Source organism: Exophiala bonariae (assembly GCF_035927105.1).
Source record: "Exophiala bonariae strain CCFEE 5792 chromosome Unknown scaffold_2, whole genome shotgun sequence".
NCBI lineage: Eukaryota > Fungi > Ascomycota > Eurotiomycetes > Chaetothyriales > Herpotrichiellaceae > Exophiala > Exophiala bonariae.
The window spans coordinates 373,649-398,879 of record NW_027042477.1 but is presented as its reverse complement, the minus strand read 5'-3'; the positions used below and the strand labels follow the sequence as shown (position 1 = coordinate 398,879).

General features: G+C 50.1%; 10 protein-coding genes across 10 annotated transcripts; 4 read left to right on the top strand and 6 right to left on the bottom strand.

Annotated features, from left to right (window-relative positions):
* Positions 1–565: 565 nt before the first annotated feature.
* RPL33B (60S ribosomal protein L33B) lies at positions 566–1,107 on the bottom strand (the record flags this gene model as incomplete). Its single annotated transcript, XM_064848230.1, has 3 exons — positions 566–764; positions 889–994; positions 1,083–1,107. 3 exons carry the CDS (start codon positions 1,105–1,107, stop codon positions 566–568), a joined length of 330 nt encoding a protein of 109 aa, XP_064710854.1.
* A 1,955-nt stretch (positions 1,108–3,062) lies between these two features.
* Positions 3,063–4,893, top strand: LTR84_004654 (uncharacterized protein; the record flags this gene model as incomplete). Its single annotated transcript, XM_064848229.1, has 5 exons — positions 3,063–3,106; positions 3,226–3,319; positions 3,377–3,774; positions 3,842–4,728; positions 4,784–4,893. The coding sequence occupies 5 exons, from the start codon at positions 3,063–3,065 to the stop codon at positions 4,891–4,893; spliced, it is 1,533 nt and encodes a 510-aa protein (XP_064710853.1).
* Positions 4,894–9,499: 4,606 nt separating this feature from the next.
* Positions 9,500–10,804, top strand: LTR84_004653 (uncharacterized protein; the record flags this gene model as incomplete). The annotated part of the gene is made up of 3 exons (XM_064848228.1): positions 9,500–9,689; positions 9,745–9,822; positions 9,879–10,804. The coding sequence occupies 3 exons, from the start codon at positions 9,500–9,502 to the stop codon at positions 10,802–10,804; spliced, it is 1,194 nt and encodes a 397-aa protein (XP_064710852.1).
* Positions 10,805–11,235: 431 nt separating this feature from the next.
* Positions 11,236–12,183, bottom strand: LTR84_004652 (uncharacterized protein; the record flags this gene model as incomplete). The annotated part of the gene is made up of 3 exons (XM_064848227.1): positions 11,236–11,366; positions 11,491–11,582; positions 12,059–12,183. The coding sequence occupies 3 exons, from the start codon at positions 12,181–12,183 to the stop codon at positions 11,236–11,238; spliced, it is 348 nt and encodes a 115-aa protein (XP_064710851.1).
* Positions 12,184–13,195: 1,012 nt separating this feature from the next.
* IPP1 (Inorganic pyrophosphatase) lies at positions 13,196–14,249 on the bottom strand (the record flags this gene model as incomplete). Its single annotated transcript, XM_064848226.1, has 4 exons — positions 13,196–13,582; positions 13,638–13,820; positions 13,872–13,971; positions 14,035–14,249. The coding sequence occupies 4 exons, from the start codon at positions 14,247–14,249 to the stop codon at positions 13,196–13,198; spliced, it is 885 nt and encodes a 294-aa protein (XP_064710850.1).
* An 861-nt stretch (positions 14,250–15,110) lies between these two features.
* On the top strand, positions 15,111–16,412 carry LTR84_004650 (uncharacterized protein; the record flags this gene model as incomplete). Its single annotated transcript, XM_064848225.1, has 1 exon — positions 15,111–16,412. The coding sequence occupies one exon, from the start codon at positions 15,111–15,113 to the stop codon at positions 16,410–16,412; it is 1,302 nt and encodes a 433-aa protein (XP_064710849.1).
* A 621-nt stretch (positions 16,413–17,033) lies between these two features.
* Positions 17,034–17,378, bottom strand: LTR84_004649 (uncharacterized protein; the record flags this gene model as incomplete). Its single annotated transcript, XM_064848224.1, has 1 exon — positions 17,034–17,378. One exon carries the CDS (start codon positions 17,376–17,378, stop codon positions 17,034–17,036), a length of 345 nt encoding a protein of 114 aa, XP_064710848.1.
* Positions 17,379–18,665: 1,287 nt separating this feature from the next.
* On the bottom strand, positions 18,666–19,442 carry LTR84_004648 (uncharacterized protein; the record flags this gene model as incomplete). The annotated part of the gene is made up of 2 exons (XM_064848223.1): positions 18,666–18,902; positions 18,972–19,442. 2 exons carry the CDS (start codon positions 19,440–19,442, stop codon positions 18,666–18,668), a joined length of 708 nt encoding a protein of 235 aa, XP_064710847.1.
* A 1,259-nt stretch (positions 19,443–20,701) lies between these two features.
* On the top strand, positions 20,702–22,309 carry LTR84_004647 (uncharacterized protein; the record flags this gene model as incomplete). The annotated part of the gene is made up of 1 exon (XM_064848222.1): positions 20,702–22,309. The coding sequence occupies one exon, from the start codon at positions 20,702–20,704 to the stop codon at positions 22,307–22,309; it is 1,608 nt and encodes a 535-aa protein (XP_064710846.1).
* A 226-nt stretch (positions 22,310–22,535) lies between these two features.
* LTR84_004646 (uncharacterized protein) lies at positions 22,536–24,790 on the bottom strand (the record flags this gene model as incomplete). The annotated part of the gene is made up of 2 exons (XM_064848221.1): positions 22,536–24,140; positions 24,197–24,790. 2 exons carry the CDS (start codon positions 24,788–24,790, stop codon positions 22,536–22,538), a joined length of 2,199 nt encoding a protein of 732 aa, XP_064710845.1.
* Between the last annotated feature and the right edge of the window lie 441 nt (positions 24,791–25,231).

The window sequence follows — 25,231 nt, the reverse complement described above, 5'->3', positions numbered from 1 at the left end:
AAATGGCTTCATGTGAAGTCCATACCTGATGAGGTCTTTCAAAAAATATGCATGATGCGGGCAACGAGATCACATGTGGAATCCCCTCCATCCGAGTCAAGTAGAGCGGATCGACGGCAGTACACGTTTTGCTGAACGATAGATATCAGTCATTGTTGGTAGCCGAATGCATTGACCCGCGTCAACAATTTCGTGCAATCCACAAGATGATGTTGTGGGGAAGACACTCGGTAGGTACGATTCCTGCTGTTCACTCGTACGATATGTCAAGGGCTGTGTTAAGAAGTTTTTGATTCTTGCTCATTGCACACGGGGGAACCGTGTGCTCATACTGATTTTTGGCTGTCCACGGCGTATCGAACAATAGAGCAATGCTTGATTCAGGAGGTCGAACGTGACCATCATGAGTGATTCTCCAGTTTTCTTTTCTAGAAGACCATGTCACAGCATAACCGAATCGGCGCCATATCACTCCTCAGCATTGGACCTCGACCTCCAAGAACATTCCGTTCTGCTCTGTTTTCACGACCTTGCCCAGTCACTCTCCACCACCCGTGAAATCAAATCATATCGAACTGGGGTACAAGAAAATTCTGACGCTGGCACCGAAGCTCTTGGGAGGGAGGTTGTGGACGAATCGTGCTCGGACAACGCCGGAGTTTCCGTGTGGCCGTGTGACTTTGCCCCAGATGACTCGGATCTTGCTGCCTTGTCGTTCCTTGTTGGCGCGGTAGACGAATGCGACTCGCTTGCCTAGGTAGAATCTGTAGGTTGATGGAAGATATCATGTTAGAATTTGTGCTCGATTGTGATTGGAAGAAGGGCTGCTCCTCCTCGTTCTTCTCGGTTCTTTCCTCGATCTTGAACTCTGGGGGTTTGGAAACGTACTTTGCGGCATTGGTGTCAGCGACACCTTCGATTTGAAGGAGAGAGGTGTTGGGGTTCGTGTTGCGCTTGCCACGTTGATGGGACAAGTGCTTTCCTTTCACGTATACTGGATGAGAGAGTTTTGTTAGTCCTTGTTTTTCGTTTCCTCCTCTGATTGTTCGATCCATGTCGTGTTATCGAGGGGGATAACTCACGTCTGTGACCACCGCCGGAGACCATCTTGACGGTATTTGTCGAGAAGGTTGATGGGGAAAATGTTGTTGGCGACAAAAAGGACGTTGATGGTGCTTCGTTCAGAGCGTCGTCAAATGTTCCGCAGTCACCTCGAAAATTGAATTGTGTGCCACTAGTGCGGATTGGGAGAGTTATGCCAAGTCTTTTCACACCAACCTAATTCAGTAATATCTGTTGCCGCTATATTTCCGCCCAACATCATGCTGTTTGGAGTTGAAGTCCTGACTTCGGGACTCCGCACTGTGCCCAGGTACGAGTAGTCAATGTGAGATTATCTATCAGTCGAATTCACATCGATGTTGCCTCAGAGCAGCTTGCGCGTTGAAGGTCTTCTACATACCAATTTACGATACAAGTATCTCTTCGCATCTATGACTTATCTAGTAAGTAGTCGAAGGTACTCTATGGCTCTTGTGGGCTGTCGGAGTAGAACTTTCTATGATATCTTATCATCAATTTCACCCTCGGACTTCAAATGGGCACTGTTGGCCGAGATATGCTTCGTCTTACATAATGCGATAGAGGATACTCTTCCGGACGCAGATAGTAATTGTCCCGCAGCTTGGTCATCGTCGCTGACAGAGGTTCGGAGATGGTGGGATCGGAGCTCGAATCAACTCCCATGGTATTCTACAATCACATACGAGTAGGATGCAATGAAAATACCGTACACAACAGGAGTCATCTGCCAGAGCAGGCACTCGTAATCGAGTTGCCGAGTGAAACCGTTCGGGAACCCGAGTCGCCTGGGCGTATGGTCTGTAGTTACAACTTACAAGGACCTGAGTAGTCTGTACCACGGGGTCATGCTGGAGACTGCGAGCTTGAGTTTAGGCAAATGTCCACGGAAATGGTTCGAGACATCAAAGCACAGAATAATGTCGGTGAAGAACAGGTAGCATCAACTTTCTTATCACGCTAATTCCGTGGCCCAGAAATCCTTGCTCTTCAGGTGGCTGATATCAAGACCCATCAAGTGCTTGCCTAAGGTAGGTGTACATGTGAGGGTAGACCTGAACCTGCTTTCTACTCTTGAAAAATGATCGAACGCGATGGAGGCTGGCGTTTGCAGAATCAGATAGATTACATAAGGACACACGAATGACGAAGCGCGATTCAAGGTTGTTAGTTGGGTAAATCATCAACCTTGTCTCCTGCAGGACTCGAGATTGATCACGGATTGACGGTCCAGGGGCCAGGGGTAGGTTCCGTAGCCGAACATTCCGCTGCTTGTGGAATACACATCCTCGTACATATCTCGATAGGCTAGGTTGAAGATCCCACCCGGAGCACAACTGCTTATTGATTAGTGACGACAGTTGGAGCACACTTCCCTCGGTAGAAACAGTTATAACAATCTTGATAGGGACTCTGTTCCGGCGGAGTGGTCATAGAAGTGACCATGAACCGACCCTCACATCTCTGCCTCAGACGACGACTTCCACTTGTTTCGTTGTTTGGGCTGTGAAACACATCAGCGACTGCTGTGACACCAGATTCCAACAAAACTTGAGATCCGTGCTTGGGGCACCTAAAACCCGAGCCTAGGCCAGAATTATTCCATACCTAAGCTGAGGCTTGCGGGGGGCAGATTAGGCCCGAAAAGGCCGAGACCAGCTGCGGTGGAAGCTCTCTTCGTAACCAAATCTTCACCGCGCCAGGTGCCAATTGGTACGAGATTTGGAGGGGGTTCCATACTGGCTTCCTCTTTCCCTCCCACCTCGAGTTACTAACTAGCAACTGCAGTCTGCAGGGCCGATTTCCCATCTAATCAGTCCCTCCTGACCCCACCATTATTTTGCATCCAACGCCGCAAATAATCACTATCCTCCTCCCACAAGCTTTGTCATTCAAGTTGTGCTCACTGCCTTTCCTCTCTTACCTTCATCTTCTTGTCTCCTACTCTACCTCACAATACCATACCAGACATATTATCCATCATGTCCGACACGATACAGCGCCCCGAAGAGCCCGAGAATGCTGGGTGAGTGACCACCGACTTCGGCCTCTTGACTCCGCGGCACCATCCTCCCCATCCCCCCACGAGTCCACAACACTCGACCAAAAGAATGATGTTGGGTGACTGACCGTGGACGATGATAGAACCATTGAGCTCAAAGAGAATACCACCATAGTCGTCTTGGGTGCGTCCGGTGATCTTGCAAAGAAAAAGACTTTCCCTGCACTTTTTGGCCTGGTATGACCTCGATGCTTTTCCGCACCGCAATTTCAACACTTGCTGACCAAACACTAGTTCCGAAACAAATTCCTGCCCCAGGACATCAAGATCATCGGATATGCTCGAACTAAGATGGACCATGCTGAATACCTCAAGAGAGTCAGATCCTACATAAAAACCCCAACAAAAGAGGTGGAGGAGCAACTCGACCAGTTCTGCTCCATCTGCACATATCTTTCCGGCCAATATGATCAAGATGAGCCCTTCCAGAAGCTTGATGAGGCCATCAGGGATATCGAGAAGTCCCGTAAGGAGGGCAACAGAGTCTTCTATATGGCTTTGCCACCTAGTGTCTTCATTCCGGTTTCAGAGCATCTCAAGCGCAACTGCTATCCTGACAAGGGTATTGCACGAATCATTATCGAGAAGCCTTTTGGTAAAGATCTGGACAGTTCAAGAAAGCTACAGAAAGCGTAAGTAACAGGCTCCAAACTCCTTTCTCCGGCTACACAGATGGCATACTGACTATTTCTTTCGCAGCCTCGAGCCTGACTGGAAGGAAGAAGAGATCTTCCGTATCGATCATTATCTCGGAAAGGAAATGGTGAAGAATCTCCTCATCCTCAGATTTGGAAACGAATTCCTCGGTGCAACCTGGAACCGAAATCACATTGACAGTGTTCAAATCACCTTCAAGGAGCCCTTCGGTACCGAAGGACGAGGTGGATACTTCGACGAGTTCGGCATCATTCGAGATGTCATGCAGAACCATCTGCTCCAAGTTCTGACTCTGCTCGCTATGGAACGACCCATTTCCTTCTCCGCTGAAGACATTCGTGACGAGAAAGTCAGAGTCCTCCGTGGCATTCCCAAGATTGAGCCCAAGAACGTTATCATCGGACAGTACGGAAAGTCCCTCGATGGCACCAAGCCTGCATACAAGGAAGATGACACAGTGCCCAAAGATTCAAGGTGTCCAACATTCTGTGCGATGGTAGCATTCATCAAGAATGAGAGATGGGATGGTGTTCCCTTCATTCTCAAGGCGGGTAAGGCTCTCAACGAGCAAAAGACCGAGATTCGCATCCAGTTCAAGGATGTCACATCTGGCATCTTCAAAGACATTCCACGAAATGAGCTGGTCATCCGTATCCAGCCTAACGAGTCTGTTTACCTCAAGATGAACTCCAAGCTTCCCGGTTTGTCCATGCAAACCGTGGTTACCGAGCTTGATCTCACCTACCGCCGTCGTTTCTCTGATCTGAAGATCCCAGAGGCTTACGAGAGTTTGATTCTTGATGCCATGAAAGGAGATCACTCCAACTTCGTTCGTGACGATGAATTGGATGCCTCCTGGAGAATCTTCTCCCCTCTCCTCCACTATTTGGACGATAAGAAGGAAATTGTTCCCATGGAGTATCCTTATGGTAAGTTTTTGGATCTTTGTTCGCATGTTTTCTCGGTGGTTAACGATATCTATAGGCTCTCGTGGCCCTGCTGTCCTTGACGACTTCACCGCATCTTATGGATATAAATTCAGCGATGCCGGTGGTTATTCGTGGAACACAGCCTCCACACCCAACAAATTGTAGACTGATTTGCACCGGGTGGAGAATCCACAAACGAAAGCACGAAACCTGATGGACACTCTTGTCAACCTTCGACCGGTGCTCGAAAAGCTGGATAGTGAGCTCGGACATTTAGAAAGAGTTCGACCAGATTGAGTGCGGGTAGTGATCTGGACTCGCTGTCGATATCTATTGATTGTTTGGTGGGGGGGATCCCTGACTGTTATGAAAGGCCGGACTCACTATGGAGGACAAACAGGCAAGAAGTTTACGTGACTATGCATACGACAAAAAGCAAAGACCAAAGACCAGTGGGAGGAGACGAACCTAGACTGTGTGCTCATGGGAATATTGCTCGAGGTCGTGGACAGGATGAGCTTCTTTTGATAGCACTTTTCCTTCCACTGCGATAGAACCATTGTCTTTCTGCTTCTCATCCGTGACCACCACAATACGTGCGTTTGATGTGATGAGCTTCACGTGTGCGCGAGTGTCGTCCGTCCATTATTATTGAAGATGAATCCGAACGCTCAAGCTCGTTAAAGCAGCGGGATTCTGCGGTCAATTCGGAGCCTTTCTCCGGTGGCCAAAGTACCTACTGTACGTCTCACCGGAGGGCAATGGTCCATTACGGACGGAGGTCCACGAGTGGGTTTCGGTATGTACCTCATCACCGCTGAAAGGCGGACGGAGTATATAGGTCGGTCACTTGATGCTCTCGGACTCACCTCCTTGATTGCGATGATACATTGCGAAATCATATACGAGCGCTAAGTTAAGCCTCGAAGAAAGGCCCCCCCAGACGAGTATTCCCCTGCTTTGCCAAGTTGGTTCGGTGAGTGGAAATGTTCTGTCGTAAGGTAGCGGCCACCCAATACGGTATTCCTTGCAGATATGGAACATGTGGTGCGCTTGGTCGTTTTGGTTTTCATCTCGCCGTGCTCTCTGGAGGACATTTTAGCAGCGACTGCCCAGGGATTCATCCGTCATCGATGTGCGTCCAGCGACCGACGTGTATCAAGGTCAAGAGGGTCGTGAGGGGAGTATAATGCTCTCTTATTTGGCATTCCTGGTCGGGTTTGCGACGGTCTGGACATTCCCGGGTGTCTGCCATGGCCTCGTCGCTTCTATGCAGCGTGAGCGATGCGGTTGGTACGGTCATGTCATCCCCTGCCCCCAGAGGAGCGAGTTGCGCTTGGCTTGTCAGGAGAATTGGGGAACAGGTGAGTCGATGGACTCCTTACCGTAGACCAATTAGCTTTGGCAGGGAGTTGAAAATCGGTGGGAAAGGAAAGGTGGAAGTGCCGCTCAGCAGTGAACTCGACGGTCTATGTTCATGATCGACATTCGCGTACATATGCATTTGAGATGGTTGACGATTTTGGGCTCGGTCCACATAGCCTCTTTTCCGGATGGCAAGAATCATTCTGAGGAACCTGGCATCGGTTTCTTCGAGAGATTATATCCGGCATGGTGGTGTCATAGCTCTGATGAGCTGCGAGCACGGCAACTGCAGGGCGTTGGTAGAGGTAAGTCCAGTATTGGTGAAGCAAACACGTTGATTCGTCTTCTTGGTGCGTGGTATACATCGATTTCCCACTGTTCGAAGTCTCGGAGAACGTCCGGCTTGAATACTCAATAGCATCGCGGGTCTGGCTCTCGCTGCACACAGTGGTCGGACGTTCTTCCTGAGGGTATCATGGAAGATTCCGTAGCACTGCCCAGACGAATGCAGCGAGGAGTACTCGATACATGGGTCGCCTTTTTAAAGAGTACGTAGGTATGGAAGATGGAACTAGGAGGGGGAAATGGTCGCAAGTTAAGTGCCTACTTTCATGTTCTCCTTAATTATCATCTTGCATGGACAAAAGGAAGTACCCTTGATTATGCTAGTTCGGCAACATGGCTGATTGTGCAACAGCTGGTTTCGGTCCTAGATGTTGAGTAAAGGCCTCATTACTTTCGACGGACGTGATAATTCGTCGGCGCTATTCAAGTTTGAACTTGTCTGTCCACTCCGTACTTAATATGGACCTGAGTCGCGAAGAGACGAACCGGAAATCAACAACTGGTTCGTCTGTAGCGGTTGTCCGAGCTCTAGTTTCGTTAGGCTTCCGAGAAGGTTCTCAATTCCCGAGTTCTTGACTCGTCGTGGCGTGATAGTGGCGTCGAGTTTGTGAACCGAGTGCTCCGTTCGAAGGTGGCTGGTGCGCGGCGGGAATTTTCCACAGACATGGAATGGAGTCAACGGTTCTTTTAGTGGTTGCATCCGCAACGTTCTCTAGTGTGACATGTTGAAAGCGTGCACGTTCGTCGAAGTTCCTACAGCACAAATACGGAATACGGATACGGGACCACTGGCATGAGAAAATCTCGAACTCATCGATGAGGGGAGTTGAATACGAGAGCGGGAACGAGATTTAGGTTTGCTTCACAATGGTCTGGAGGAAATGGTGATCCCGGCCACACCATGAAGGACAAGACCTCCAATAGGCAGCTCTGATCAACAGGGGAAACCTCAAATCGCGGGGTTGTTGGGTCCAAGGAAGCTGACATGTTGAGGGTTCGCAATGTGAGAGTAAGCATGTCCACAGTGGGAAAAAGCCATTGGCCTCCTCGAAGTAGCGTACTCGAAGTCCATCATAGAAGATGTTAGCATGAGTAGGAAAGTAACGTGTCCTCAAGATACTGCAGCTACATATCACCATGAGTCGAGATGGCGGAAATGCATTTTGAATTGTGGGATAAAGAACCAGCAAATATTCGGTATCTCCGGGAGAAGCATTCGAAACAAGGTTACGGATGTTGCAGTATGTCTCATATCTATGATGCAGCCACGCACAAAGTCGACGAGTCGGAGGCTATGATTAACGGGAATCCGAGCTGAGGGTCGGGTGGATTCCCGCCGATAGCGTCAAAAGAATAAGAAGCCTGAGGGCATGATGGATGAGTGGGCTCGGTGTTGTTTGGAGACAGCAACCGACTTCTTGCATAGGCATCTTGCAAAAGCACTCCGTAGACAATGCTTGTCTTTGAAGCGGCATTTTGTACGCTCTGATGCTGATTGTCGTGCTGTGGGCCGCGCGTCTCCAAGAGAAAGAGTGACTGAATGGTCAAATGGTGTGATGGACTTTGAAACCATCATAAGAATGATCCATCTGTTACAGACAAGAGAGAATCTCCATATATCTATAGGCGGTTGAGTCAGAGCAAAGACGATCATGTCTTGCATGTATCCAGTGGGCTTTCCAACGGCCTAGTATGATAAGAACCGGATCGGCTGGAAATTATTTGCGGTCTCAGAATACTCATAACGTGACAACAAGTTGCAGATCCAAAATGGATTAGTGGAGGATTGGTCTGGAGGGGATTTTCAGACGGAACCAGGTTAGCCAGGGACACGCGGCAAATAGAGAGCCACGGGCATCGAGTTCCACGCTTAAGAGGTAAGAGGGGCGAGAAAGAACCAAAAGAGAGCGCACGAGTGAACCAGGGTCAAGCTCTTAATACTCCGTTTGGAACGCTACAAAGAATAGCGTCGCAGAAAGTTCCAAAAATCAAGAAAAAAGTGCGTCAATGTGGGAGGCGAGGGCCATGGTTAAGTGGATGGAAATGGAGGGTGCATCAAAGCTGCATCAAGGGTGCAAGCCGTGCAAGCCCAAGCCGTGGCCCACGGCCCCTAGAACGAACCCCTAGCACCTGGCGCCCCGGCACCCGGAGCCACTGCCACTGCCACACCCCTGCTCGTTTTTCATACTACGCCCCAACAGGTTTAATGCCATCGGTGCTTTCTTTCATGTTGGGCCCGTTGATTCAATGATTTTCTGCAACCACATCATCATCACTCTTGTCCGTGTATCCCAATGCCCTTCATTTTCCCATGGCCATATTACCAATGTACCACAGACTATAGACTTTTGACTATCATAGACTTGACCTCCCATCTTCTTGTTCTTCGTCACCGTCACTTAATACTACAACCGACACACGTGGACTAGGGACTTACTGCTCTCAATAGCCGCGCAATCTCAACACACGGCAGCCACGCCACGCTACATCATTTGATACTCCGACTCGTCTCCTTCCTTCGCGATCAAGTTGTTGACCATTTCACATTCCTCCCTTTTTCGTGAGTCGACAACAAGTTCCAGAAGGAGCGTACGAATACTATTACGACTGCCTTTTGTACTCCATCCATTCACTATTATTTCTTGTTGGACTACGTTACCACTTCCACCATCTCCACCCCTGTCTGGTCGTCCTGAAACAAATCCTCACTCACCCATCTCATCCCTGTCATCTCCCCGCCACCCGAGCCACCATAACACTGGCACGTCGCTCGACTCTCGAGTTCCACCTCTCGTCCATCTGCATTATTGAGTCCGCTGTGCGAGTACTCGTTCTGATCCCGCACCATCGCTGTCACTCTATTCATTCAACCCTGGGTCAATTCTCAGTGCTCTTCCCTCTCTTCTCGCATTCCATCTGAGTCGCTCCTTCTAAACGACGATTCAATCTCCATCAAACTTGTGAGATCCGGCATCTCGACTAGGCCAACTAGCTCCTCTTATCAAAAGTCCAATCTATAAGTCTCCACTCCGCAATCGATACCATCAACGCCATGACAACCATGTCTCCAATCTCGCCTCAACCGCAGGACACTCGTCCGAGGGCCCAGACAAATGTCAGCTATACCTCACATCGTTCCCGCCGAAGCAGCGGTTCAGGTCACAGAATCGAGTTGACCGAGAGTGCACAAGACAAAAAGAGATTGAATACCAAGGCAGATCCGTCAAAGGCCTTGAACGAAGCCACTCCAGGTTCGTCACTGACTGTCTCGTTCAATGTGGTTCATGTTATTAACCAGTCTCTCAGCGGAACAAGCACAAGAACAACCGACTGTGGAGGACCTACGGTTGATCATGCACAAAGATGCTGAAGGCAATGTGATAAGTTAGATTTACCCATAGCAGTCCTGGAACACACATGAATACTGACAAACACCTTAGCCGACCCTGATCGGTCCAATCCCACCAGAAGTCGCATGGAGAGACCACTAGATACCATTCGAGCATTCAATGCCGCAGCTGAGGGTACCAGCTCCCGCCGCTCCTCTTTCAACAACAGACCACCGTCTCAAATTGGTTGGAATAATGACATGAATCGCCGAGGAAGCTATTATTCAAGTGAGTTCATTCATCGGCATGACTCCTCAAGCGTCTTCAGGACTAACTTTTCTTCAGACAACGGGTACTCACCTCAACGCCAACGACCAGCTCCAGGCGGCGGTTACTACCGCAATAGCTCCTATGGTTTTGGGCCTCAGAGCTCAGTCGAAGAAGAACCTGGCGCAGCACAAATGCACGGCCGAGGCATGCGCCAGTTTTCAGCCCCGGAATATGCGCACCACAATGGGTACCAGAACGGCCAACAGAACGGCTACCAGAACGGACACCAGCATGGACCTCATCCTGCATATGCGAACGGTCACCAGAATGGCTACCCTAGCAATGGCCAGAACAACCACAGCCCCAATTCGGCGCATTCATACCAGCACTCGCATGAGACCATAACCTCGGGTTCTGATGAATATAGCAAATCCACCAATCCTAGTTCGCAAAACAGTTCATTTGATCAGCTACATCAGCTTCGAAAACATGACGATTTCACTCCCGAGAATCCGTACGCCAATGACATCAAGTTCAATCAGTACACACCTACGAAACCCTTCTCCGATGGATTCACGCAAGGCAGTCCATATGGTCCGGGTGCTGTCCAGGCACCTCTACCGACCAACAATGGCTACTCGGTCCAGAATAACCGGCAGCCAATGAAGCTCAATTCTCCCAGTGGAGACGATTATGGTGACAGACCTACTCCCCCACCCAAAAGGCAGAGTTGGATCAAACGTCGATTCAGTCGTCGGGAAACCTGAGTGCCGAATTCATGACCAAGAGATGGATCAACAATACAATCGTCCCAAATTCGGCGACCTTGGGGTAACATGAATCGTGTCCATCGTCACTTTTTGGGTGCCTGGTGTCTGGCACGTGCAACAGTATAAGACTCTCTTTTAAGCCCTACTTCTTGATGATTAATGTTTGATGTAATGGTGAGGATTTGGAACGAAAAGTGGTCAGTGGATTATAAGGGGGATGAGCAAAGTGTGTAGAGCTGCCCAGCCATTTTTTGGGGCGAATGGGGGTGATTTGGCAGACACTTGCAATATTCTGTAGCAAGTACAGACTGCATTCGTTTGACGGGCCCGAAAGGACCGGAAATATCGAATACCAAAGGCCTTTCCAACTCCATCCAGGAATTGTTTCGAACACGTAACTGAAGATTAAATTTTCCTCTATAGGCTTGCTATTGACCCTTCTTCCTTTTCTCCTCCTCGATCTTTTCCGACTGGTCCTCCCTAACCGCAGCAATGATGTAGCCAATCAGCACGACATTCGCCATGACAGCCGCGAAGCCTCCCGCGTACGACGCGTTTCCTGCTCTCCATGGTCAGTTGGGGAATGAAAAAGTAGCCAACGCGTCGAATGCTGTGATATATGCAAGGGGGGGTCATTGGACTGCACTGGATTGGAACGGATTGGAATGGATCGGGGCACGCACCTCGGAAGAGAAACTTCAACGTGAAGAAATACGAGCCGAGCGGCACGCACACCATGGCGACGGTGAAGAAGAGGAGCTTGTAGATGACGTGTCTGTGAGTTGCAAGATTGGGTTGGTTAGCATGTGCGTGTTTATATGTGTGTGGGTAGAGGGTATAGGGTATGGGTGAGATGAGATGAGATGAAATGGCTTGATCTGCTAGCATTATTGAATCAAGACATCAGGGGCGCGCGTGTCAGTGGGATGGATGGATGGGTGATTTTCTGGCCTGGGGAATGGGAAGGAGAATATTCCAGCTCCCTTTGAATCGACCATAGTCTTCATTCGTCTCCCTTCTCCTTTCCATGGCATCGGCCCCTGTCCCGGGTCAAAGCAAGCCAGCTCTAGTCTCATGCCGTAGAACGATCGAGAGACAGAGTTACTTGCGTCTTGCGTCTTGCCTCGCCTCGCCATGCGTGAAACGCACCCAGAATACGCACTTTTTCCAAAAACACCATGAGAACGAAAAAAACGATCGGGATATTTGAAAGCTGATAAACAAAAGGAAGAAAAACATAACATGACTTACGCAGGCACAGCAGGCGATGTGTCGGACGACAGGCCCACCGTCGACGGACCGCCCTGCGACTCGGCGATTGTCTTCTCGGTCTCAGCATGCTGCTGCTGTTGCGCGGCAGGACGCCGAGCCGCCATGGTATATGCTGAGTGTCGTGAGTTCGTGAGTTCGTGGGGTGTGTGGTGGTGGTGGTGATGTTGATGATGGATGTGTAAGAGGCTGGCTGGACAAATATCCTTGTGAAAAGAGGATCGATTTGTCTTGTCTCTCACTCCAATGGTATATAGTGCGGGTTGGAATGGTTGGTTAAATCGTGGTTGTTGGTTGGTCGGTCGGTGAAGAGCGAGAGACGGTGGCTCCCACTGGATTGTGTTGTTGCTGGTGGTCAGTGGGAGAGAGAACCCGGATGTTTCAATAGTATGCGGATTTTCACCTGTGTTGAGGTTGAGAGAATACTTCCGACTATCTACCGAAGCAATTTATTTTGGGACAGATTAGGGAAGTATCGATTTGGTAGTTGTGAATACTTAGGGCGGTAGTTCTTTTGCCCGTGCCTGATGTCCAGCCAGATGTCATTTATATTCAAGGCTTGGCGTAGATGTGGGAAGTTCAATTTGGGGAATAAATACCTGGTATTCAAGCGGGATATGTGATAGAAACTTTAATAGTGTTGGATCTAGGTATACAATCTCTGATAAAGGGACAAGTTCGTCCTCTAGACCAGTGTAATCTCTGGTATTTGCAAGGGCAAGCAAGCACGAAGCACAAGATGTGAGAAATGACACAAGAGCAGCAGCCATGGACTGTGTAAGCGACCTATATTTGCTCGCAGGCGTCTTATATCTGATGCTCGCACATTGTCGACTTGGTTTGAGAGTTAGAGCCGATTCCCTAACGTCGCCATGCCTGTTTATACTGCCCATCATGGCAGACGGACCGAATATTTGTAGGAACAGTTATGTCCAAGTAGAAGTAAACGCTCTTCACCTGTCTAATTCACTACCTACAAAGAATGATTGCCTTTTGTCTATTCCATCGCTATTGGGATGGGATGTTCTCTTCCCATATCATAACTTCATTTGATGTAGTCGGTAGAGGTGGCTCCAGCTCCTGGATGATATCAGTTACAAGGGGTCTCGGATTGATCGCTTAGACGGCCGCACCGGAGATGAAGAACCATTTGTCCACAGTACCATCAATGGGTGCTGGTGGAGAGTTGTCGCCTCGTGGAATCTTGGAGAGAGATGCTTGATCAACACGGTCTGGGGAAGATTGGTTGGTGACATTGGCCAAGCTGAGATCACCACGTTGTTGCTTGCCAGTGATCAAACGCTCCCAAGCATCACTGCATTCACGGATGATTTCCTCGGCGTACTTCTTGTTCTTGCACTCTCCGCTGAAGGCAAACTGGTTTTCTGGCTTTCCATCTGGGATTTTGTAGATACGGAACCACTCGTTGGTGGCTCGGAGAAGACCGGGGAGGTGTCGTTCAACATCCTCAATGTCGTTGAGTTTGGGTGCCAGAGGGTCGTTGACCTAGAAAACAAAACGTGTCAAGATACGGTCAATGCTAGACCAAAGAAGAACTTACATCAATGACAATGATCTTCCAGTCGGTCTCTTCCTCGTCCAGCAGAGCCATGACGCCGAGAACTTTGACTTGCTTGATTTGACCAGTGTAACCCACAAGTTCACCGATTTCGCAGACATCAAGTGGATCATTGTCACCTTTGGCCTTGGTCTCGGGGTGCACAACGTTGGGGTCTTCCCAGGTCTATGATTTCTTGGTTATTGAAGCTCCTCATGAAGCCATTTCAGTGCTCACTTTTGGGAATGCGCCATAGTTCCAGAGGTAGCCCTTGTGAGGGAAGCAGTTACGGACGAATCGTAGTTTGCCTTTCTTGACGTCCTGTTTGATGGGATTCCTAGAGGTGTCCAAGTTAGATGACAATTGCCATGAGTTGAGGCGGTGGAGATGTGTGGCTTACAGGAACTCTTCTTTGGAGATCTCAAGCTTTGCATTGGACCAGCGAGGAATCTCAACGACCATGTTCAAGATGGTCTGTTGCTCATTGGCGTAAAGAGGAATGTCGTGGAAGGGAGAGACGGGAACGCCATCCTTCTCGATATACGTTCTGAATTCGTTGGTGTGCAGCGAGCCCACCTTACGAGGCTGGTACTCTGATGGTTTTCCGTAAGACATGGTGGGGGGATGTGAAGAAGCAGAGGTAGAGAGATGTCTGGCAATAGCTTCAGAACGTCTGGAAGCTATTTTTGCGGATGGAGGAAGAAATGTTGAAGAGGAGGGGAGGGGAGGTGAAGAATTTGTGGGCGCCAGCGCGGGGGATGTTGATGATTGGCGAAGATGCAATGACGATGGTTTTGGGAAGGAACAACGGTGAAGCAGCGATGCTCCGGAGCTGCGAATGCCAATGCTAGTACTGCAGGTCCTGGTACTGGTGCTGGATCTTACACGCGTGCGTGATTTCAATGGTGCAGGCGGTCGCTTGAAAGGAAGACTTGTTAGGCCTGTACGAATAGCTGGTGATGGTGATGGTAAATGCATGTGCATATGGAGAACAAAAACTGAGGCTTGAGGAGGATTGGTTTATTCTTAATTACTTTTCCCTAATCCCGTTCTTGGATAATCGTTCTGGTCCTTTGGAATAATCGTGGTAAAAGAAATCGAATCTGACCTCGGCCTTGACCTCCCTCAATTCACATTGCTTTCCCCCGAGTTTCTGGCGCGGGCATTTACGGGATCGTCCCCTTTGCCGCCAATTTACTCGCCTGTTTCACCACTAACTGTGTTTGGTAAGCGCACAATCCTTATCCGCCTTATCACCACGTGATACCTCCATACATCTCAATTTCTTCCACTACATCATCTTCTCAAATGCCATCCTGCGTGCGCCCACAATGACTCAACAGTCCCATCACTCTCATTCAGTCTAACCTCTACATGACAGTGGCTGTTGGCCATGCTTTGCGGTCGCAGCCTTTGCTACGACGCTCTCTACCCTTCGTAACCATCTTTTCATCTCGTGCCTTATTCTCGACAGTCATGGCCACCTCAACCTCGGACGTTCCTCACGTACCCATCCCCGCAAAGGGTGTCGACTACAGGGGTAAAGTCGTTCTCGCTCCTATGGTCCGATCCGGAGAGCTCCCTTCACGTCTTTTGGCTCTCAAATATGGTGCAGACCTTGTATGGGGTCCCGAAACCGTTGACAAATCAATGATTGGCACCCAACAAAGAGTGAATCCTCGAACTGGTTGTATAGAATGGACGCGATCTTCCAACAGCAGTCCGGACTCAGCAATGCCAGGGCGCGAAGCCATCATTTTCCGCATCGACCCAAAGCGAGAATCGTCTCAACTTATATATCAAATTGGCACCGCAAACCCCGACCTGGCTGTCAAAGCCGCGACCCTTGTCGCGCCATACGTCCGGGGAATCGATGTCAACGCTGGCTGTCCAAAACCGTTCTCTACGTCAGGTGGCATGGGTGCCGCACTCTTGCGCACTCCTGATCTTCTTTGCAGCATCCTGAAGGCATTAGTCGAGCACGTAGGCACTCCCAACGAGATCGGAATCAGCGTCAAGATCCGACTTCTTGAAACACCCGAAGAAACTTCATCTCTCGTCAACCAACTCTGCAAGACTGGAATTGTCGGATTGACCATCCACTGCCGGACAACTCCAATGAGACCACGAGAACGTGCGATCAGGGAACAGCTAAGGATGATCGGAGACATCTGCAGAAGTCACGGTGTTGCTTGCCTGATGAATGGAGACGTGACGTCCCGAGAACAGGGCCTCGAATTGGCAGCCGAATATGGTATCGATGGAGCAATGATTGCCACGGCTGCCGAGGCGAATTCCTCAGTCTTTCGGTCCAAGGAAGATGGCGGGCTTGCACCATGGGAAGCAGTCGTCAAGGAATACATGGTCTTTGCCATCACTGTCGAAAACAAGTTTGTCAACACGAAATTCCTCCTTTCACAGCTCATGCCGGGGAAGAATAAAGCATATCAGCCCGTTCAGCAATCTCGGAGCTACAGCGATATATTAGCGTCATTGAACATCACAGACGCGGAAATCGTTAGCCAAGCTAAGGATGTCGATAGGATTCTAGGACTCGATCATCCCAGGGTCACCAAAGCCGATATCAAACGCCAGCACAAACAGCAGGCAAATGAAAACAAGCAGAAGAAGCAAGAAAAGAAGAGAGCTCTACAACGGGACGCTGATCAGAAACGAAACCACAGTCAGGAGCGCACCAAGAAGCAAAAGGCCGAGATCGCTGCTGACAATGCTGGTTTCGATGGGATAGGACAGGGTGCCATGGCGGTTGCAGCATGATGAGAGCTGGCTAGCTCTGCGAAGAGACACGCTAATATTATTGCCATTCTCAGTGGGAGATGAGACGTGTTCTACACGCAAAGATAGAGGGAGCTTAGACTTTTGGAAGAGCTCTATTGCACAACTATTTAATACATATCAATTGTGCAGACATACCACAAATGTCGTAACATTTCGGCTCTTTTGCAATAGTAGTTGTACAGACTTCATCCCAGCATATCAACCTTGATGAGGTAGCTTTCGCCTGGGCCATTAGATGTCGTTGTGATTTGTGACACACTTGAGTAGCGATTCCCCAGTTGATGTTATACAGGCATTCCTCGCTCTTGCATTGGGTCTGTCACTCTCGTCTTCGAGCCTTTGGCCATGATCTCAGTTGATAATGTGCTTCGATGTAGGTGCGACTTGAGTATCAAGGGCCAATGCTTCCATCGTCTCGGTCCAGCCATGGTGGTGGTGCATCCTTGTTATCCGAGAGCACTTGTGCGAACACCGAATGCGCCCAGTCCTTCGACGGCATGGAAAGAGATCAGGACCTCATCATGACCATCAACCTGCACCGGAGAGCAACAAAGGTTCTCATCCACAACCTGGAACAATTATCCTGCCGGGTAACAACAATCAGCCCTTTAAATCCTCCTGCCGCGACAAGACCCTGGCGTGCCGATCGACCTCCCACACGATGTCTCTAAGTTGAACCTTCTCAACTTTTTTATTAGCCGCCAGCGCAGCGGCTTTGCTCTCGGGCGTCTCGAGCGCCCAGCTATATTTCAGCGTCTTGCCGTCCTTGAAATGCATCTCGAGCGTGGATGGTTCGGTGGAATTCCGCGGTAGTTGTTTCGATACGACCTTGACCGTTCGGTGTGCGCTGGCGGGGAGAGACGAGAGGATCAGTCGTGGGATTTTGGCGGTCGCCAGGAACGGGTTGAACGTCGCGGTTAGCGTAGTTAGATAGGTGGTCTTCATGTTGTAGGTGAACTGAGCCCTGGGGAGGGTGTTGATCGATGCTCGATGTCTTTCAGGTGAAGGTCTGGGTGGTGTGTTCCAGGTCGAGGATTTGGTGCCTCACAGCTTCTGGACGCTGCGTCGCAGAAGGAACAGGCTTTGACTGTTGTTGCACTTCAGCCGCCGGCGACAGGTGATTTGTTTCGTCGTCGTCCTACTATCGGGGGGACTCGATGTCTATTAATTAATTGAATGTACGAGCTTCACTTTGGAAAATCCACGCTAAATTTCCCCGAAATATTTGCTATGTTTGCTACATTTGCCAGAGCAGACGCTCCCATTCCTAAAAGCAGCGTCTCACTGCGAAGCCTCTCTCCTCCGAGTCGTCGTCTGTCTGTCAATATGTACTTGTCAACTAGAAGCTTTACACGTTACTAGCCTTCCATGGCATCCGTCTTTGGTCCTTGAGAATGAAATTAACACTCAAGACTGTTAGAAACGACTTAATGCATTTGCTAGTCCAAGAATGTGTCTCCGTGCGAGCCGAAAGTCGAACAGCCATCACACAGAAGGAAAGGTCGGGTCCTCTATGAACACAGAGCAAGCCGGGTTGTGCGCCAGCCTCCTTAATTTTGCTAGAGCTCATCTCTGAACATGCTGTACCTCTTGCCTGGGTTGCGTGATTTCGATCTCAATCGATAAACTTTCGCTGAGTGTCGTTTCACGGCCACTGTCAGCGACCCACGAGCTGGAATCTCTGCCACCTGTTTGCCGAGAAGTCGTGTATCATGGTTGCGCAATCCTTCCTGGTAAGATATGATGCTCGCGTTATATCAATTCGACGAGTTGAGCAGCTCATGTGCGCCTTGACGAGAATTGGATTTTTCAACCAGCAAACGTCCCTGATCATCGTCCATCTTTGCATACCAAAGCTCGTGGACGAGCCAGGCTTCGTTGCCTTGTGGAGCCGAGCACGAAGGCCCGTCTCCCACAAATATGTCTTCGAACCCACCGGCCAACGTTGACCTTTCCAAATATGAAGCTCCTCCTCGTTTAAAAAGCTCTTAAGGACGGTAAATTGCTAATTTCTTAAGACTAGAAATTCTGAGGTACGATCATGCTTCACCACTTGGTTGATTGTAACACAGTCAATACCTCCAAAAGGTGGCAACCCGCTCATCTGGCCACTATGCTGTCAACGGGTACTCGCAAGAGAGAACTTGCCGATCCGAATGGAAGGACAATCCGAGGAGATCCAGGTGACTTACCTAACGAATGCAGCAGAAGTTCCTGGCCTACTAAGTATGCTCAGAGACTTCCATCCACAATTATGACACCCTTCCCTCTGTATCCACCAGTCTTCAACATCTCCACCGCCGTCGGGACTTGATCCAATCCATGAAAGATACTCTTCTCAATCTTGATGTTATGCTCGACCACGCATCGGAGCATATCCTCAGCTTCCTTTTGTGAGCAGAGAAACGATCCCTTTACACGTATGTCTCTGAAGATGTATTCTGAAAATGGTATTGAGACCTCAGGAGGCTCCCTCATCTGTTAGCCTCGCGACCACTCGAGTGCTGTGACAATCAAAACGAATTCTCTTCAACTCACCAACGCCATCTGCACCATGGTTCCGTGATTTTTTGTGATTGCGCAAGCAGTTGCCGCTGCTAGCTTTGCATCGCTCACATTCAGGGTTGCATCCGCACCCTTTCCACCAGTGGCTTCGAAAACCCGTCTCGCAACATCTTCCTTACCAAAGCGCGCGTCCAGCACAACATCTGCACCTGCCTCTCTCGATAGAGCGATACCTTCGTCCCTGGCGTCAACACCAATAACCTTCAGCCCTCTCGCTTTTGCAAACTGAATGCCAAGATGTCCCAAGCCGCCTCCTGAACCTACGATTCCTAGCCATTGACCCGGTCTTAGCTCCGCCTGCAAGATGCCTCTCCATATAGTGATTCCAGCGCAAGCCAACGGTGCTGCTGTTTCAAATGCCATTTCGTCGGGGATTCTTGACGCCTCTGTTGAGTCGACGACCAAATATTCTTGAAAGGCACCATTACGCTGCACGCTCATCATTGTCTCTCGATGCGGACAGTAGTGACGGTAGCTTTCCGGCCCCTTGCAGATTTCACACTCGCCACACCGTCCAAATGTCTGGCCTGCCATTACGCGATCTCCTGCGCGAAATCTGGTGACTCCGCTGCCGACCGCAATGACAGTACCTGTTCCTTCATGTGAAGCTGTCACCGGCAGAGTGCAATCCAAATGGCCTTGAAGATACTCCAGATCTGAGTGGCACAGGGACGCCGCAGCCACTTTCAAGAGAAGCTCGTGCTCGCGCAGTGACGAGGTAGATGGAGTTGGAATGGTTCGGAGCTCGTGGGTTGAGTTGTATTTTACAATTTGGCAGGCTCGCATCGTTGAGGGCAGGTGAGAACCGCTGGGTGGAGGCCGTACGGATGGTAGACGGCAACTTGTCGACATATGAAGCGGTCGAACACAGCATTTTAGCTGTAGTTGCTGTCCGTGCACAAGTTGGCTGGCACGCCGCAGACTCAGACTCGCAGCACACACTGCTTTCATTCTGTCATAAAGCCGCTCGCTTCAACAATGGTGGTGGTCTTGCCCGAGAGAAAGTGCTGGTCACTCCGTACAGGCGTAGGGTATGTAAGTAAGACTTGAAAGCTGATCAAGTCAAAAGGTCTTGGCCCAGGTTTTCTCCTCTTCTGAAACTTGTCGTTTTTACCTTGATGGCATTATTACCACGAATCATCCTGTTTTCTTCAGGTCTGGTGCCTTTCCATGGTACGCCACACTCACACGATGCTACGTCGGCGTATGCAATTTCGAGTATCCACAACGACGACTCAGGATCACTTCTTGGACGAAGCAGACTTTGCAGACTTCCACCACTATGTCTCCCATCACTTCGAATAGAAATACTGCGCGATGATCTTCGGTACTTCATATGGTCAACATAAAAATATCTGACCTTTTTGTCCTTCGTGGCAGATTTCCTATCTTGTAACGATCAAATCCCCGTATTCGGCAAAAAACTCCGAGTATCTCATGGCGATGGCCGATCGGCGAACAAGCATTACGTGGATCTCGTCAACCTCGGTCGACGAGTTCTTCCTTCTTCAGCCATCGGATTATGATCTTCGAGGCACAGTCTGGGGAATGGGGAGAACTGCTTCCCCAGATCTAGATGGAGCGAGACTACATGCGTCCAGAATGGTCCACAGGATATGCTGTCCTGATAAATGCAGTGTCATCTCGGACCCCCGTGAGGACTGCAAGCCTTCTCTCTGTAATCTACCACCGCAAAGTCCATCATGACCGATTCAACACATGCACATACCAATTTTCACGTCTACCCCTTATGGGAGACAATGGTCATCCTCCTGGTTGTGGCAGCTGTGGTCTACCCGCTGGTTTACTATTTCCAGGACCCCAAGCAATTACGGCGATTTCCAGCCCCAAGCATCGCAGGGTTCTCAAATATCTGGATGATGTATCAACAATACAATCATAAGCGTGCCCTCTCCACTCACGCTGCACATGAGCGCTTGGGTAAGATTGTCCGCGTTGGGCCAAACCACCTCTCTTTCATCGGCCGGCAAGCCACCAAGGACATATATGGGCACGGTACGCCGGCTCAGAAGGATAAATTCTATATTTCATTCACCGGTACACATGAAAGTAGCCTCGATGTGACGGATCGACATATGCACAGCGAGAAGCGGAAGCGACTTGCGGCTGCATTTGCGCAGAAACGCATTGCTGACATGGAGCACCTTGTGGTCGAGGACATCCAACGGCTGTTGGTTCGATTCGACAAGGCCACCGACTGCGGAGAAAACATCAACGTGCGGTGGTACATTAATATGCTGCTCTTCGACCTCACGGGTGACCTCGTATTCAGCCAGAACCTCGGCTGCGTGGAACGTGGGGACGATATGATGCAGGCGCAGAAGCTTGACGGGACAAAATACTGGACCAAGCCTGCAGATGCGCTTCGTAATTCCCTTCGCATTGGTTCGACGATGGGTTGGAACGCCGACTACTTCCGCCTGCTCAAGAGACTGACTTGGTGGCACGAGGGCTGGAAGGGAGGCGCCGACTTCACGGCCATTGTGCTGCACATGGTTCGCACACGGCTGGAGAAGGAGAAGGAAGGCGTGGAGCTCAACGACTTCTTCAAATCTCTGCTTTGGGACCGCAATGGTGAGCCCCTGGGCCTTGAGATCGGAGAGATGGTTGCCGAGTGCGGCCTGCTCCTCAATGCTGGCTCTGACACGACATCGATCGTTCTCACGGGAGCGATATTCCTTTTGACCAAGTGGCCACACACTGCTGAGAAGCTACGGAAAGAGCTTGATGACGCCCTGGGTGATTCAGAAGATCCCGGCGTCTGTGCTTTCGATGAAGTCAAAAACCTGCCCTACTTGCGTGCCTGCGTCGACGAGGCAATGCGAATGAGGCCTCCACTTCGTGGCGGGTTGCCGCGCGTGACACCTCCGGAGGGTATGATGATCGCTGGCGAGTGGATCGCCGGAAACACGACTGTCTCGGTGCCGACGTACTCCCTTCATCATGACCCAGATTTGTTTTCAGATCCCTGGACGTACAAGCCGGAACGGTGGCTCGAGGCTGATGCTGCGGACTTGCAGCAAGTCTTCATTCCTTTCTCAGCTGGTGGACGTGGATGCAGTAAGTGGACTTTTAAACTTACCGCTATAGGGGTGCTAATCGTTCCTGCAGTTGGCCGAAATGTCTCGTATTTGGAACTCCTCGTTGTCATCTCAACGCTGATGCGACGCTATGAGTTCGAATTTGAGAAGCCCGATTTCGAGCTCGAGACGAAAGATACAGTGAATGCGCATCCGGGACCTATGATGATGAAAATTCGAAGAAGAGTGCCTAAAGTTGAAGCCGGCTGAATAGTTGGATGTGTACGAGATGGAGCGTTCTCATGTTTGATAGCTTTGACGACTTGTGATGATCAGTTACTGGTGAAATGTTATAGAAGTCGAATGACCTTCTCCTTGTCTTTTTTTCTAGATCACCGAACGGGGGACAGGTGGGGATTTCGTGATGCTTCAGAGGTGAGACTGAAGGTTCTTTTGCGACTGGCGTCTTCTCGAACATGGGGAATCCCAACTACGTCTAGCCCCATACATCCTCGTGATAGAGGCCAACCTTTCCCATCTTAGCGCTGACCCAAGTATCTGCCTCCTCCATAGTCTGTTGCCTGCTTTTCGCTATGACTTGATTAAGCCGGGCCCTCACTTCTCTCGCCATCGTCGCAGCTCCACAGATATAAAAACCCGCGCCGTTGTCGATCATATCCAACACGAGCTGCCCGTGTTCAGCCAACCCGTCCTGAACGTACATCTTTTTCTTCGTCAGCAGCCTGGAAAAGCACGGAACTATAACGAAGCTGCCACCAAGCTGAACCAGTCGCTCCTCCCATTCGTTTTTGTACAAGTAATCGTGGTCATCGTCACGACAGCCGAAGAAGAGTAGCATCTTGCCAACTGATTTGCCAAGCTCTGCGAGTCTGGCCCGTTCCTGGACAAAACCGCGGAATGGGGCAATGCCTGTACCGGCTGCGACCATGATTATGGGGATGGCGGGGTTCAAAGGTAACTTGAAGGTCGACTTTCTGATATGCATGTAGATCCGTCCGCCACTGAGCTTGTTTCTTGGACCATCTAGATCGTAGCCGGGCACGGTGCCATACGACTGCGACTGGGACCATGGAACATTCTGGTCTTGCGTCTCCTTGACTGCCATCCTTCGGTCATGGGCCAAGAGGAAGTTGGTCGCTAGGCCTAGAAATCTATCCTCCTTGTTTGCCCTATCTTGTGACAAGATCTGTCGGTTGTTCACGGCCATTGTAATTGTAGGCAGTCTTGGTTGAACAAGTGGCGAGCTCGAAATAGAGTAATATCGTGGCTGAATGCGATTGAAGGACTCGATTAAGAGGGAAAATGGCACCTGAGACCAAACCTGATCAGGCGCGACCATTTCCATAAGGCTACCGATTGAAGCGTATCTCCCGGCGACGTCAGTCCTGAAGGCGCTCTTGTCAGTGCCCAGCCTCAGAAGTTCTGCTTTCGCAGCTTCCGTTGGTGCGAACAAGGAAATCATAACGAGCAAGTCTCGTGATGCGAGTGCGCAAATCTCCAGGTAGTACTTCAGAAGGGCCTCTCTCGTTGTTGGGGAAGGCAGATTTGGCCGCCTCGAAGTTACGTCCTTGCAGTTGTCAATCATGATCGGCTGTCTGCGTTTGTTTCGAGCGTCCAGGCCCAAGAGACGAAGCAGCCGCTCGACCTCATGTTCAGGATTAATCGGCCAGACGGCCAAATGATCCCCTGTCTGGTATCGAAGCGCGGGCGCGTCCGCAATGCTGATCTCCATGTGGACGCAGAGTCGATCTGGAATTGGGGATAGCGTTCTAGAAGCCACGAGGGGTGCTGGGTATGGATTCTTAGAATTATAGGCCACCTTCTTGGTCATGTTCAGCAGCGCAGCCTCGCTTGGTTCACCCATCCAGAGGCTCTGCTCGTCAACGCAGACATCGAGCACATTCAAAGTTGGCTCATAGGTTATTGGTCGCTCGTGCAACGGAATGCTCTTGCCGAGATCTTCAAGGACACTCTCCTGCCATTCCATGAAATCTTCTTCGGTGGTGCCTTGACTTTCGTCCGCTTGTCCCAGAGGACCGATACGAACGCCTCCAAGATCAGTAAGCGTGCGGTCCAGGTTCTGTAGATGTATGTTTATCAGCCTTTTACCATGCCTGTGGTCAGTTCAGTACTCACAACGATAACCTGGTTATAGTGCTTGTAGTTCCTATTGCCCATACCAAGTGCCAGGTAATACAAGCCGTCGACTCGAGTTCCTTTCTTTTTCATTTTCTCGAGTGCTGCACAGAAATTGACAGCATTGTCCGGAGGGTCTCCTTCTCCATATGTCGAGCACAAGAAGACACACAGCTTTCCAGCCGGATATCCTGACAAGGAAGAAGCGTCATAGTCATCGAGGTCAGCCACCAGAGTTTTGAGTGCAAATCGTGACTGCCATTGTCGAGCCAGTCGCTCGGCAAAGGCTTCAGAGACGCCCGATTGAGAGCCCCAGAGTATCGCAATGTCACACCCGATCTGCTGCAGTCTCTCGCCGATATTTCTGGTCTGTTTTGGCTTTGCTTTCAGGTCGCCTGTTTTCTGCGGCGCTTCATACCATTTGTATTGATTCTGATCTGGTCGGCCCCAGAGCTTGCCATCTCCCAGGCGAAAGCAGAACGCGCAGAACAACGCCAGTATAAATATCCAGTCCCCCACTCTTGTTGCCAATAGTGTCTGTGAAACGCCCTGCAGGGCAACTGGGAAAGGATGTATTTGCAAGAATGTGTCCATAGTAGCAACAAGAATAAAGAGAGATGAACTTCAACTTGCTTTGAGAGAGAAGAAAGAATCAATGGTAAACTCGCAGGGAACACGGAGGGGAAGATAGCAAAAGGTTATCGATCGGAGGAGATTACATGGTGGCCATGGCCATCCCGCCATTCCGGCATGGTTCACGATCTCTCTTGAGTCTATGGAGAGACTGGAGCTTAGTGTCGTGAAAGACAAACTCGTGAACTTGAAAGGCAAAGTCGCGACATTGAAACTGGGGAAGTCTAGCGTCCCGTTAACGTGAACCTGATGGTGTGTTGGATAGTGGGACAGTCAACTTGGAGGAAGTCGCCGCGATGCCGATCAACTCGCCTTGCAACGCCGTCCTCGTCCTAAATTGCTATCTTCGGAAGTGTTGCAAGTTAAGGCTTTGCCCCACAATAGCTGGACCCATCTTCTGTT